At 48.3% G+C, this 14,113-nt stretch overlaps 2 protein-coding genes across 2 annotated transcripts in view; one reads left to right on the top strand and one right to left on the bottom strand.

Moving 5' to 3' along the window:
• LOC146072190 (venom factor-like) overlaps positions 1-11,802 on the top strand; it is a 113,210-nt gene extending 101,408 nt beyond the window's left edge. Inside the window, exons 22-27 of the mRNA XM_083179516.1 lie at positions 246-312; positions 3,187-3,273; positions 3,427-3,630; positions 5,370-5,445; positions 10,844-11,042; positions 11,725-11,802. Coding sequence (XP_083035642.1) covers positions 246-312; positions 3,187-3,273; positions 3,427-3,630; positions 5,370-5,445; positions 10,844-11,042; positions 11,725-11,802 — 711 coding nt within the window. The remainder of the gene's footprint in view (positions 1-245; positions 313-3,186; positions 3,274-3,426; positions 3,631-5,369; positions 5,446-10,843; positions 11,043-11,724) is intronic.
• Positions 1-14,113, bottom strand: part of LOC146075793 (A.superbus venom factor 1-like) — a 262,596-nt gene that overhangs the window by 109,166 nt on the left and 139,317 nt on the right. The window lies entirely within an intron of this gene.

The following is a 14,113-nucleotide window of genomic DNA, read 5'->3' as shown; positions in this document are numbered from 1 at the left end:
AGCACGGCGCACGCTGATCTCAGCCAATCAGCGTGCTGCCAGTGTTTTCACACTAGAAGCGCTTCCACATAGCCCGGCGGATAGCGCTCATGATTTTTAATGGACTGCAGGGACCCCCGCTGCCTCCGCCGCCAGATTGAAATAGACAGCGCCGAACGACAGGTACCACCCACCCCGACTCGCCTGGGGCGCTCCGGTGCCTTGCACCGGCCCTGCCCTCAAGTGCATAAATCTTTTTGTTTCAGCCGGAAGGAAGACGGGTAACAGAGATCTTGAAATCGGTAATATTGGAGCCAGAAGTCAAAGGCAAAGGTCTGTATTACCACTCACTGTCAGTGTGCAGAATTGTATAGTACAATGGTGAAAAATAACAGAATTGTATTCTAATAATTGTATAAGGTACTTATATGTCCGCCGGGCGCCCGGCTACGCTACGCTGACAACGTAGCTTTGGCTACTTTATCAGCGTAGCCATTGCCGGGCGGCCGGTTAAACGCAGGCATCAGGCGGGCATTGTGCGGCGGGCGGGGGCGGCGGGGCAGACATGGGGGGGTTATCTTACCCTGTGCTGGCGGCAGGGAATCAGCGGCGTCCGGGCGGCGTCCAAACCTCTAGGCGGCGGGGAGCAATAGCGGCGATTTAGTGTAGTCACCGCTGGGGGAGCATCACATGGTTTCCAAGCTCCCCCAGCGGTGACTACGCTAATAGCGTACATAGCTGCATGCCGGACTGCGGGGAGACGAGTGCCGAAGCCACCGGGATGGTGAGTAACATGCACACTACCCACACACACTACACACACAACACGCACTTACACAATCATATGGTCACTATCCACGTCATAACCCCAGTGTCCACGTGGGCGTGGAGTTAATTTTATAAAGTGGGGTGAGTGCAGCGAGCCATCGAGCCCGAAGTGTGGCGAGCGCAGTTCGGAGAATGGCTGCCCCCATACGAAGAACAGATTTGAGGATGCTAGAGGAGGCTGCCGTCTCTAGCATCCTCAAAAACTGTCCTTCGTATGGGGGCAGCCATTTTCCGGATGTCACTTTTTTTATAAGCAGCAGGAGCTGGGAGAGCCGGGACCCGCAAGACAGCCGTGATCTGCGCAAGGCAGGAGGTACCGGCCACACGGGTTTGTGTGTGTTCTTAACCACATAGGGGGGAGTGGGTGTTAACCCTACTGGGGGGGCACATACTTATTAGTTGCGCCACTGTCCCTGCGACGTGTGTGAAGTGAGCGGCGTAGTCCCTGCAGCAGATGGGAACTAGTAACTAGTTCCCATCTGCTGCAGGCACCCCGCCGCTCACTTCACATATGCCGCAGGGACACCCTGCTCACCAGCGCTACCCACCCTGCGCTGCCAGACCGCGCTGCCTGACACCCGTGACCTGCCACCGCAGAAGTGTGTGTGGGGGCCCTGGGGCGACCGCCCCTATCGCCCCGTGGCTCATCCGCCACTGCTCTCCACTTTATCACTTTTCGAAGCTTGATACATATGGCCCATACTGAGGTGCTTTCACAGACAAGGGGACTGATTCAGGGTGCGAGCAGATGTGGCTATGTCTTGTAGGTATTTATTTTGTACATGAGTGAGGAGACTTTAGAACTCTATGGGCCGGTTGTAACTTTGCCCGGATTCGGCGGCCTTGCGGGATGCTGGCCACACTCAGATGTTTTTGATTTAAAGGGGCAGTCATTTATAAGGCATGGTTTTGCCTTGTAAGTGATTGCTCCTTTAAAAAAACGTCCGGATTCGGCCGGCATCCCGCAACGGCCGTTGAAATTGAGCCTCATTACATCACCACTTAATGTTTTATTTATAATGATCTATTATTTTGAACCTTTATTTGTATGAGGAAAAATCAGCCTAGAAATGTGCTTCTCCACCAGTAGAATAAATGAAAGAGCCCAATTCTGAGTCAGAGGCCATAGAGAGATATAGCTGACTGTGTATGCGCCAGATTGGATCACCTGTTGATGGGAAAACTCTTCCAGGGAAACAGGCACTTCTGGAATATAACTGGGCGGTGACCATATGGCCACACAGAACCGATATGTCTCATGACAGTGCTATGGAGTCACCGTGATCTTTTCTAGTGCACATGTGCAGATTAATCTCACCTGGCAAATGGGAATCTTCAGAAGGCGAATCAGCTCTCTGATCAGAGATACAATTCCAACCAATAAGCTTCTGTCATTATTCCAAATACAGTCTGTAACATGAGTTAGTAGCTGGTTGGCTGATACTTTATCTCTGTCCACTTTATTTCTCTCCAAGGCTTAGTACATAGACCCCTGGACTTTCCACTGGTTGCATAAGGAGCAGGCCTTCATGAGAATAGGGGACTGACAAAACTGATATCAGAGAAAGCCATTGCTATAACGCCATACCCAGGATTCACACCCATAACCAGTGGTGGTTTTATAACCCCCACCCCCACGGTAAAATTAGCCACTTCCTCAACATTAGTAAAGCCAGTGGCTTCATTGTGGGTGGTAGTGACTTCTTATTGGAAGTTATACTGCCAGTCACCCGCATAACAGGCAGTCCCATTGGGAGGTGTTCCCTCCTTCCCGGACTGCCAGTCCAGGCTGCAATAGGAAGCCACTCCCTGCCTTACCATCCAGCCCTAGCCAGCTTCTATGGGCTGTAGCCAATGCAGCCCATAGATACCAGACTTTTGCGCATGTGCCGGCGACTGACAACTGTACTGTACAGGGACCCTGGCTGCGGGGACCACAAAGACCTTGCAGTGGGGAATGGCGCATAACCTATTGTATAACAGTTAAACAGCTATTTGATACTAACTAATGTATATGAAGCTGCTTGTACTTTGTAATAAATAATCAGCACTTGCAATTGCGCAGGTCTATATAGTGTGCAGCCAAACATCCGTTCCCCGGCAGACTACGTAGAGCTGCTCAGCTGCAATGCTGATCATTTTTTTTTTGTGAAGTACCAGATGAGCTTTAAATACAGTTCTCCAGCTTCCTATGTAGGGTCAGATAGGTGATGAATAGAGTGTCTGACTGCAATGCAACATGTGATGGGATCGAATTCTGGGTATATCAGTATCATGAATTGTAATAAAGGACTTTTGAGCTTTACGTCAGATATTGTGCAATTGTTGTGAGACGCAATGCTAGGGCATGTTGGATAATGTAGAATGTTTTAAAAACAGGTGGGTTACAAGAAGAATTCGTCCCATCGGTGGATCCCAAAAATATTGTTCCCAAAACAGAAAGTGAAACAATTGTCACCATCCAAGGTAAAAAATAAAAAATGTAAAATAAAATTTTTATAAAAAAGAAATATATATATATATATATATATATATATATATATATACACACATGTCAAAATTCTGTCCAACACATTTATCTCCGGGTCTGCTGAAAGCTGTGTTCTCTATATTATGCAGGAAATCCAATAAGTGAAATGGTGCAGAAATCCATTGACGGGGCCAATCTCAATCACTTGATCGTAGCTCCCGGGGGATGCGGAGAACAGAATATGATGAGCACAACTCCATCTGTAATCGCTACTCATTTCTTAGATTCCACTGGCCAATGGGAGAGAATAGGAGTACAGCGCCGGCAACAAGCCATTCAGTACATCAAAAATGGTAAGACAGTCCATGCAAGTTAGGTTTATAAGCTTGCAATCCATTGTTGTGACCGGGTGACAATAGATGTTTTCTCTCTTTCTCGTGTTCTTGAAGAAAATATTTAAATGAGTTGTTGGTACTTGTTTCCTAGCACGGGTCCCATCGGGTCCCATCGCATACCTTAACTTAAGGTATGCGATGGGATCCGACCGACCCGATTTCTGGCTTTTTTTGAGGTGACAAATGTAAATTCGGGTCCATCGCATGCCATTATAATGGCATGCGATGCGACCGACGCGACCGACCCGATTTTACATTGTAAGCATTGCATGTAATTTTAAATTCCTATGTAAAATTGGGTCCATTCTATGCCATTATAATGGCATACAATGCGGCCAATGCGATGGACCTGTTATTACATAGGAACCAATGTTAAATGCCCCCCCCCCCCATACCCAATTTTTGATTGTATGCCCACCCTGATGGGTAATTTGTATGTAAAATGCCCCCCCCCCATTGTTAACGCCACACCACAATGAATGCCAACCCGAAGCGTGGCGAGCGCAGCGAGCCCGCGAGGGGCGGCGGTACGCGTCCTCTGACCTTTTCATACCCCCACTATCCACGTCGGCGTGGAGTTGATTTTATATAGTGTGGCGAGCGCAGCGAGCCACCTAGCCCCACGAGGGGACACGTAATACCTGTGAAGTAATGCGTGTCCCCTCGCCACGCTTCGGACTCGTGGCTCGCTGCGCTCAACAACCTATATAAAATCAACTCCACGCCAACGATGATAGTGGGGGTATGAAAAGGTCGGAGGACGCGTACCGCCACCCCTCGCAGGCTCGCTGCGATCACCACGCTTCGGGTTCACGTTGATCGTGGCATGGCGTTAACAATGCAATGGGGGCAATACAATGAAAAATGGGTTCTGGGGGGCATTTAACATTGGGGCCAATGTAAAATCGGGTCTCAGGGACCATTTAACATTGGTTCCAATGTAAAAAATCGGGTCGGTCGGGTCGATCGCATCGCATGCGATTTGGTTGCATGCGATGCGATTGGCCCAATTTTTGCAACCGGATTTCATACAATTAAAATCGGTGGCGCCGTGCTAGAAACAAGTACCGAGTTGTTAATGAATATGGGTATTGCAGGAGAATAAGGACTTGGTTCAAATATATCCAATAGAAATAGAAAATGGAAATAGAAAATGGGTAAATCTTCTGAAAATAAATTTGCCAAGTACAGATGGAGCGCTGCTCATTCAGCCGGGGGTCTGGCAGTCAGATCGCCAGTCGCCAGACTCATGCAACAGAATCATTTCACGTGCACACAATTCAATAGGATGAGAGAATCAGAAAGTGAGAGATTTGGCGAGAAATCTCTTGGTTTTTTAAAGCGGCAATCATTTACACTGCAAAATCAAACTGGTTTCTTACCAAACTGAATCTCTCATCCTATTCAATTTCACCCTCAATGTTCTCATGGACGGGCTCCTTCTTCATGGCTGACACTTGTGCGACCTTCTTTGCACTTCGCTATCCATTCATACACACATGAGCGTGACAAAACACTTTCTCCATACTCCATGTCTTTGATACTGGCTAAATTAAAGCAGCATTATTTTTCATACAGTAAATCCAAATCCATATGTGTTGCGCGCCATGACTTACAGTATTTCCAGTGTGTCAGCAATCACAGGTCTTTCTTATGATTGTCAGATTTCCAACATTTTACCTTTTACCTCAAAACAGGTGTAGCTGGTCAGAAAGCATTTTGTAAAGCAGATTCCTCGTACGGCGTCTGGATCCATTATCCATCCAGCACATGGTAACATCGGCCTACTGTATATCATCTCTGCACAATATTTATACATTGTTTTTGTTTCTCTTTCATATCTATTCTCTGTTGTACTTCAATTGCATCACTCGCATTTAGGAGGTGATTCTGGTTCACACGCAGCGCTGCGTGTAATTTTAAGTCTGCCTGCCGTTCTCAATCCTGCTCCCCGAATTCGCCCACATGGCTGCAAGTGGATGTTTTGCATAAACATCCATCGCAGCCTTGTGGGCGAGGACCACACCATTCGCCGACCATCCAATGATGCGGAACAAGCACGCAAAACAAAGACACTCTCAGGAGTCTTAGCTTGGCGTGATCCCTGTGCGAGGACAGGGCGGCAGCTGACATTACGGGAGAGCGAACTGACCTGAATAGGTCCTTAATCTGGTATCATCATTCCCATCTGTAATAAGTAATCACCACCTTTATATGTGCGGTTCCTTAAAAAAAACTAACCGCACATCTAACTCTCTCTGCACATGTTAGATTGGCCCCACCTGCAGTGCACATGGATTGTCTATTTGCTAACAAAATGTGCTGTGTGATCTAGTCGGAATTAGTCCCAATATGAATATGGATCAGAAACGTAAAGCGGACAGATTTAGAACAGACTGTTAAAACGTTACAATGGTTCGGGAATTGCATATGGGTGTGAAAGTGGATCGTGCGCAGCGATCCTTCTGCAACTCATTCACAGATTAGTTGTCTCTTTCTGTTTGGGCGGCAGGGATCTACTCGCAGTGACCTGCAACTTTGCAGATTAACGATCTGGGAAATTGAGTAGGGTACAACAATAGAAAATTATTTAATGCAAAATACGGTACTTGTTTAGTTTCGCGGCGGCAGCGCGAGACGCTCTAGCTTGAATATTGGCAGCTTGCCAAACTGCCTTGAGCTGCGCTATCAGTGTAGCGACTGTTTGAATTCTGGCATCTTGCCAGCTGCTTAGTTGTTTAGTTTCAGGGCGGCAGCGCGAGTCCTGTGAAGCCTAGTGAGCGCCTCTCACACAGCGCTTGTGCCTGCATGATATCCTCTCTCCTGTAGGGAGTGGATCATGAGGGCGCCGGCGGAGAGGCGCTCTATCTTTGTGATACGTAGGAGCACACAGCGCTTGTGCCTGTATGATATCCTCTCTCCTGTGGAGATGGGATCATGAGGGCGCCGGCGGAGAGGCGCTCCATCTTTGTGATACGTAGGAGCATCTCAGACGCTCCAGCAGCAATGCAATGATACACTGTCATCTGTGCGCTGACAGGTCATTGTCGCGCCACAATGACCTGTCAGCGTAGTGATTTGCCGGCACCTTAGTGCTGACTATGCGTCTCAATTTTGCGTCTGCTGCTTAGACGCTATTGCGTCTAAGTAGTACATGCAAAATTGGCTACTGCTTGGACGCTGTAGCGTGGCGAGCGGACGCGGTACGTGTCCTCCCGACCTTTTCATACCCCCACTATCCACGTCGGCGTGGAGTTGATTTTATATAGTGTGGCGAGCACAGCGAGCCACCAAGCCCGAAGGGTGGCGAGCGCAGCGAGCCCCGAGAGGGGACACGGATAACCCTACATGTATTTCGCGCGGCTCGCCGCGCTCCATGCTCGCCACACTATATAAAATCAACTCCACCCTGATGTGGATAGTGGGGGTATGAAAAGGTCGGGAGACGCGTGCCACGTCCCCTCGCGGGGCTCGCTGCGCTCGCCAATCTTCAGGATGGCGTGGATGGTGAGGGTGTTTCAGGAACACATTCACACCTGCAAAATCATACACCTGAGACAGTAATGACAACATGTGTGAACTGTTAACTGTTTTTTAGTTTAAGGTAAAGATGAACGAGGAAATAACTTCACTTGACAGGAGGTTAGGGGTAGCAGCGCTGGCCTGCCACAGAGAACTCAGCGAACTAAATAAGTAGCTGCCGCCCTGAAACTATACAAGTAGTCCAGATAATGTAAGGCGGCTAGGCAGTTGGCAAGCTGCCAGAATTCAAACAGCCGCTACGCTAGTAGCGCAGCTTAAGCCAGTCTGGCAGTTTGGCAAGCCACGAAACTAAACAAGTACCCAAAATACTATTACTGTACATCCACCTGCTTCTCAATGTTACCTTTCAGATTCCTTCCCGGTATTCTGTTTAGCTACAGTATGTCTCATTTGTGTAATATTAGTAGAGAGGATTTGGGTTCAGTTGTTTAAAACACGCATTACTTTGGGGTTGGGTTGGGTTGAACCGAGTCCCGACTCAAGCAATCTCATGGTCGGATCTCAGATAGAGAAAATATTAATTTTGGGTGTTATATTTAATTGCCATTTAAGTGCCTCCCTTGTGATCTAAGGTTCCCACTAGAAATTAATGTTTTTGTTGTAAAATTACATGGTTGTAGCTGTTTTTGATAGATTTTACGGGAATCCAAAAAAACATTATAACCAAGCCAAAACACTTGAGGGCGATTTTGTGAAAACCAAACAAAAACACGAGTTTCAATTTTGAAAACTGTTCTATGTGATAGAGGAACTTCTGGCTCTGCGCAGAGAGACACAGCGGCTGGGGAGAGGGTTGGGAGGGACCCAGTTACATCCCAGATTATTTATCTTTATCTACTTTATCTGTCTCTGAATATTAGTACATAGACCCCAAAGTAGCAACCAATCTACTTCTGTAATATTTTTCCAGCAGAGTCTGAAAAATGAAAGTATTAAGCTAATTGGTTGGTACTCTCTCTCTCTCTCTCTCTCTCTCTCTCTGAGATTCAATAAACATCCTTTATTGAATGAAAGAATTTCAGATCTACCCCCGACTCCTGTATTAAAGCCAGGAAGCCTCCGTTAACAAGACTGCCACCACAATCAAATAGCTTCATCCTATACTGTACTTGTATAGCAATTTATTTATTTCCCCCTATTACTCTGCTCCTACTAACTCCCTTCCTCTCCATTACTCATTGTGATGACTGCTCCTCTCATTGTAGCTATTCCTCTGTGTACTCTGACTCCTCTCCTGCTCAGCGGCAGTACAATGCTTCCTCCTTATACTGTGGTGACTCCTCTCCTGCTCAGCGGCAGTACAGTGCTTCCTCCTTATACTGTGGTGACTCCTCTCCTGCTCAGCGTCAGTACAGTGCTTCCTCCTTATACTGTGGTGACTCCTCTCCTGCTCAGTGGCAGTACAGTGCTTCCTCCTTATACTGTGGTGACTCCTCTCCTGCTCAGCGGCAGTACAATGCTTCCTCCTTATACTGTGGTGTCTCCTCTCCTGCTCAGCAGCAGTACAATGCTTCCTCCTTATACTGTGGTGACTCCTCTCCTGCTCAGTGGCAGTACAATGCTTCCTCCTTATACTGTGGTGTCTCCTCTCCTGCTCAGCAGCAGTACAGTGCTTCCTCCTTATACTGTGGTGACTCCTCTCCTGCTCAGTGGCAGTACAGTGCTTCCTCCTTATACTGTGGTGACTCCTCTCCTGCTCAGCGGCAGTACAATGCTTCCTCCTTATACTGTGGTGTCTCCTCTCCTGCTCAGCAGCAGTACAGTGCTTCCTCCTTATACTGTGGTGTCTCCTCTCCTGCTCAGCAGCAGTACAGTGCTTCCTCCTTATACTGTGGTGACTCCTCTCCTGCTCAGCGGCAGTACAGTGCTTCCTCATACTGTGGTGTCTCCTCTCCTGCTCAGCGGCAGTACAGTGCTTCCTCCTTATACTGTGGTGACTCCTCTCCTGCTCAGCGGCAGTACAGTGCTTCCTCCTTATACTGTGGTGACTCCTCTCCTGCTCAGTGGCAGTACAGTGCTTCCTCCTTATACTGTGGTGACTCCTCTCCTGCTCAGCGGCAGTACAATGCTTCCTCCTTATACTGTGGTGTCTCCTCTCCTGCTCAGCAGCAGTACAATGCTTCCTCCTTATACTGTGGTGACTCCTCTCCTGCTCAGTGGCAGTACAATGCTTCCTCCTTATACTGTGGTGTCTCCTCTCCTGCTCAGCAGCAGTACAGTGCTTCCTCCTTATACTGTGGTGACTCCTCTCCTGCTCAGTGGCAGTACAGTGCTTCCTCCTTATACTGTGGTGACTCCTCTCCTGCTCAGCGGCAGTACAATGCTTCCTCCTTATACTGTGGTGTCTCCTCTCCTGCTCAGCAGCAGTACAGTGCTTCCTCCTTATACTGTGGTGTCTCCTCTCCTGCTCAGCGGCAGTACAATGCTTCCTCCTTATACTGTGGTGTCTCCTCTCCTGCTCAGCAGCAGTACAATGCTTCCTCCTTATACTGTGGTGACTCCTCTCCTGCTCAGTGGCAGTACAATGCTTCCTCCTTATACTGTGGTGTCTCCTCTCCTGCTCAGCAGCAGTACAGTGCTTCCTCCTTATACTGTGGTGACTCCTCTCCTGCTCAGTGGCAGTACAGTGCTTCCTCCTTATACTGTGGTGACTCCTCTCCTGCTCAGCGGCAGTACAATGCTTCCTCCTTATACTGTGGTGTCTCCTCTCCTGCTCAGCGGCAGTACAGTGCTTCCTCCTTATACTGTGGTGTCTCCTCTCCTGCTCAGCAGCAGTACAGTGCTTCCTCCTTATACTGTGGTGACTCCTCTCCTGCTCAGCGGCAGTACAGTGCTTCCTCATACTGTGGTGTCTCCTCTCCTGCTCAGCGGCAGTACAGTGCTTCCTCCTTATACTGTGGTGTCTCCTCTCCTGCTCAGCGGTAGTACAATGCTTCCTCCTTATACCATGGTGACTCCTCTCCTGCTCAGCGGCAGTACAGTGCTTCCTCCTCATAATGCGGTGACTCCTCTCCTGCTCAGCGACAGTACAGTGCTTCCTCCTTATACTGTGGTGACTCCTCTCCTGCTCAGCGGCAGTACAATGCTTCCTCCTTATACTGTGGTGACTCCTCTCCTGCTCAGCGGTAGTACGGTGCTTCCCCCTTATACTGTGGTGTCTCCTCTCCTGCTCAGCAGCAGTACAGTGCTTCCTCCTTATACTGTGGTGACTCTTCTCCTGCTCAGCGGCAGTACAGTGCTTCCTCCTTATACTGTGGTGACTCCTCTCCTGCTCAGCGGGAGTACAATGCTTCCTCCTTATACTGTGGTGACTCCTCTCCTGCTCAGCAGCAGTACAATGCTTCCTCCTTATACTGTGGTGACTCCTCTCCTGCTCAGCGACAGTACAATGCTTCCTCCTTATACTGTGGTGTCTCCTCTCCTGCTTAGTGGCAATACAATGCTTCCTCCTTATACTGTGGTGTCTCCTCTCCTGCTCAGCGGCAGTACAGTGCTTCCTCCTTATACTGTGGTGACTCCTCTCCTGCTCAGCGGCAGTACAGTGCTTACTCCTTATACTGTGGTGACTCCTCTCCTGCTCAGCGGCAGTACAGTGCTTCCTCCTTATACTGTGGTGTCTTCTCCTCAGGCTCACGGCTTACGTTGTGAAAGTTTTTGCCTTGGCTTCAAAACTTACTGATGTCAACAGAAATGACGTTTGTGTTACTGTGAAGTGGCTGATACTGAACAAGCAAAAGCCGGACGGGTTATTTCAGGAAGATGCCCCCGTCTATCATCAGGAGATGGTGGTAGGTGCTAGCACAATGTGGGAACATGAACCTTATTTGGTGCATATGGTGCCAGAGTTTCACTCAAAACTCCAGCCTTCCGTCTTTCCAGCCTCCTGCATCATGTCACTCCAGCTTCCTACCCCCTGCAGCTCCAGTCTCCTTTTCTTTCCAACGTCCTACTCTCTAGCATTCCATCTGTGCTCTCTGCCCAGACTCCCCTCCCATTTTCTCTTCAGCCTCCTGCCCCTTGTCATTCAATTCTCCCTCCAATATCTCTCAAGCATCCTTCCCCTTGGCCACCCAAACCCAGTGGCGTAGCTACATATGTGGCAGTCTGTGGTGGGCGCTGCTAGTGGAACTGACAGGTGACCCAGGCAACAGTGAGAGCTGAGCTGGTCCCGCCCTGTACATATCTAATGAGCAGGGACCCAGTGCAGTGCATATTGAATGAGCGGGTCCCTGCCCCGTGCATAGGTAATGAGCGGGTCCCGCTCATCACATATGTATGGAGCGGGGCCCGCTCATTAAATATGCACTGCGCTGGGTCCCCGCTCATTAGATATGCACGGAGCGGGATCAGCTCAACTCTCACTGCTGCCTGGGTCGCCTGTCAGCTCAGCCTGCGGTGCCGTAGTCCATCGCCTCGCCCCATCTTCCCCATGTCAATTTGCCTCTTGCTCCCTGGGTCTCTCCATCCCATTGCCACATCACTACAGCCTGCCTTCCCATGTCTCTACAGGCTCTTGCCCTGTGTCACTTCAGCATCCTGACACCTATCACTCCAGCCTGCTGCCTCTTGAATCTATCCAGCCTCTGACCTGTGTCATTCCAGCCTCCTGTCACTCATGCCTCCTGTGTCACGTTAAGCCAATCCCCTCCCCGACTCCCTCAAATGTAGTAAGGGCCTGGCATATAAATATTACCCATGAATCCCACCAATGAAATAAAGTAAATGGATTTATAGCTCTCTGTCATAACATGGATCAGTCATGGTTAGTAGAATAATACAGGGGCTCCCACCGTGCCAAATATAATAGTGAAAGTGCTTAAGAATCAATTCACCATCATTTTCCTACAAGTAAGTAGAATAGTTAATGCATGCGATAGGTGCAGCAGTCCGCGGAATGTGGGAATCTCCATCATATTATCTCTCACTGGGGGAGGGGGGATTTCAATTCACACCCTAATTCTCACATAATGAGAGGTGCTACCATGCTGGGACTTGTAGTCACACACAGAAAAAAAGTAAAAATACAAGTGCACACTCAAAATACTAAACACATAATAATAATAATAATAATAATAATAATAATAATAATAATAATAATAATAATAATCAGAATAATTGGAATAAACTCTGCCAAATAGAGTAAAATGGATATACTTATCAAAAATATGGGCCACCCACCGAGACCAAATTATGTCATCTGGTAACATTCCTAAGGTTTCAAGCACAGGACACCCCCACCCACTCCCTCCCTGGCCAACCACTAGTGAGAGGTCTAAGCGTTGAAAGGTGTAACATCAGCAACAAGCAGAAGATACAGATGTGTCTGTTTTACATCTTTGCTGGCATCGTGATTCGCGTGTCCATGCATCGTGGCAGGTGAATTGGCATGCATGCGAGTGAATCGATATGCCACGCGGCAGCACTGTTCATGCCATGTAATTATATTGGATTGAGGGAGCAACACAGCACATGTGCCCGCCAGGAGGCACTGTCTTACAGAATACATGGCACTGCTTGCAACAGCACTCACAAAGATGTACAATAATTGGACACATCTGCATGTATTGAATTTGAGAGTATTACATTCAGTAGATGAGTGCTAATAATTGGATGTAATGTAATTAGCTCTTCCAAGATAGGAATAGTTAAGATGATACCAAACATTAAACCCAGTTCACCTATGTTGCATTAATGTGTGGCATAATGTATAGGAGGCATTACTAATACACCTCCTCCATCTCAGGGAACCTCCCCCATCATTCGATGGTCGCAGAACATCGAATGCAGGGCCGAGTGGTCCGCCAGCTCCCGCAACCTCAGACCACACGGGCATTTCTCCGTGCAAAAGCAGGGATCTGGGCGGGCAGCTGACATCCGGCAATGTCATATGTCCGCCCCCTACACGTGCGTCACGACCGCATTACCATACGTACGCCCAGCGTTTTCATGGGAACGCCCATAAAACGCGGGGTGTAAACATATGGTAATGAGCCCAAACTGCCCTCCACGCCCCTCTCCACCCCCTGTTCGTAGTGTACACATTTCATGTGGAATGTTGCCATGCGTCCGGCTCGCACATGAGCAGAGACGCCTCTGCACATGCACAGACACAAAACATCGGCGGCACGAACGCACGCGGATATTACCGCACCAACCAGAATAAGGGCCATAATGTATAAGTGCCAATACTGTGTGCCATAAAGTGTTATAATGGGAACTGTGTGTGACATTGTGTAAGGGGCAGTAATTTGTGGGATAATGTGTATTAGGAGTATTACTGTGTGGCAGCATGTGAATAAGCCCTGTGTGACAGAATGTGAATAAGCCCTGTGTGGCAGAATGTGGAGGTTGGCGACGGCGCCCGCACAGAAGCCCTGCACATGCGCATATGAGAATATGCGCATGCGCAGCACTTCACCATCGGTCCCCTGTGCAAACACGCAGGGGACAGATCAGATTAGAATCAGGTCCAATGTGAATGGGCTCTTTTTGGCATCCTGTGAATGGACTCTACTCCAATGTGCTAGACTGTGTGGCGTAATGTGAATGGGACCTACTGTATAACACGACAAGCATAAGGGACATTACTGTGGGATGTGAATAAGGGCTACTGCTGTGACGTAACATGACAATGGGGCATTACTGTGATTTAATGTGAATAAGGGGTATTAATGTGTGATGTAAAGTGTATAAGGGTTACTACTGTAAAGTAACATGCATAAAGGGAGAAGTAGGCTTAGGGTGCTGAGAAAGCTTGCACCAGCCCTGCTTACATATCCTAATAGGCTGCAATAAAACCATTCTTTACAGATCCACTGTGTCGAAGACAAATTCATTACATTTTTAGCAATTAAGGTGATGCAAACATAATAATATGTGAATGAGCAATGCCAAAAGC

Source organism: Crinia signifera, chromosome 4 (assembly GCF_055691185.1).
Source record: "Crinia signifera chromosome 4, ASM5569118v1, whole genome shotgun sequence".
NCBI classification, from domain to species: Eukaryota; Metazoa; Chordata; class Amphibia; order Anura; family Myobatrachidae; genus Crinia; species Crinia signifera.
Note: the sequence above shows the minus strand (reverse complement) of the source record. Positions and strands in the feature narration are given on the sequence as shown.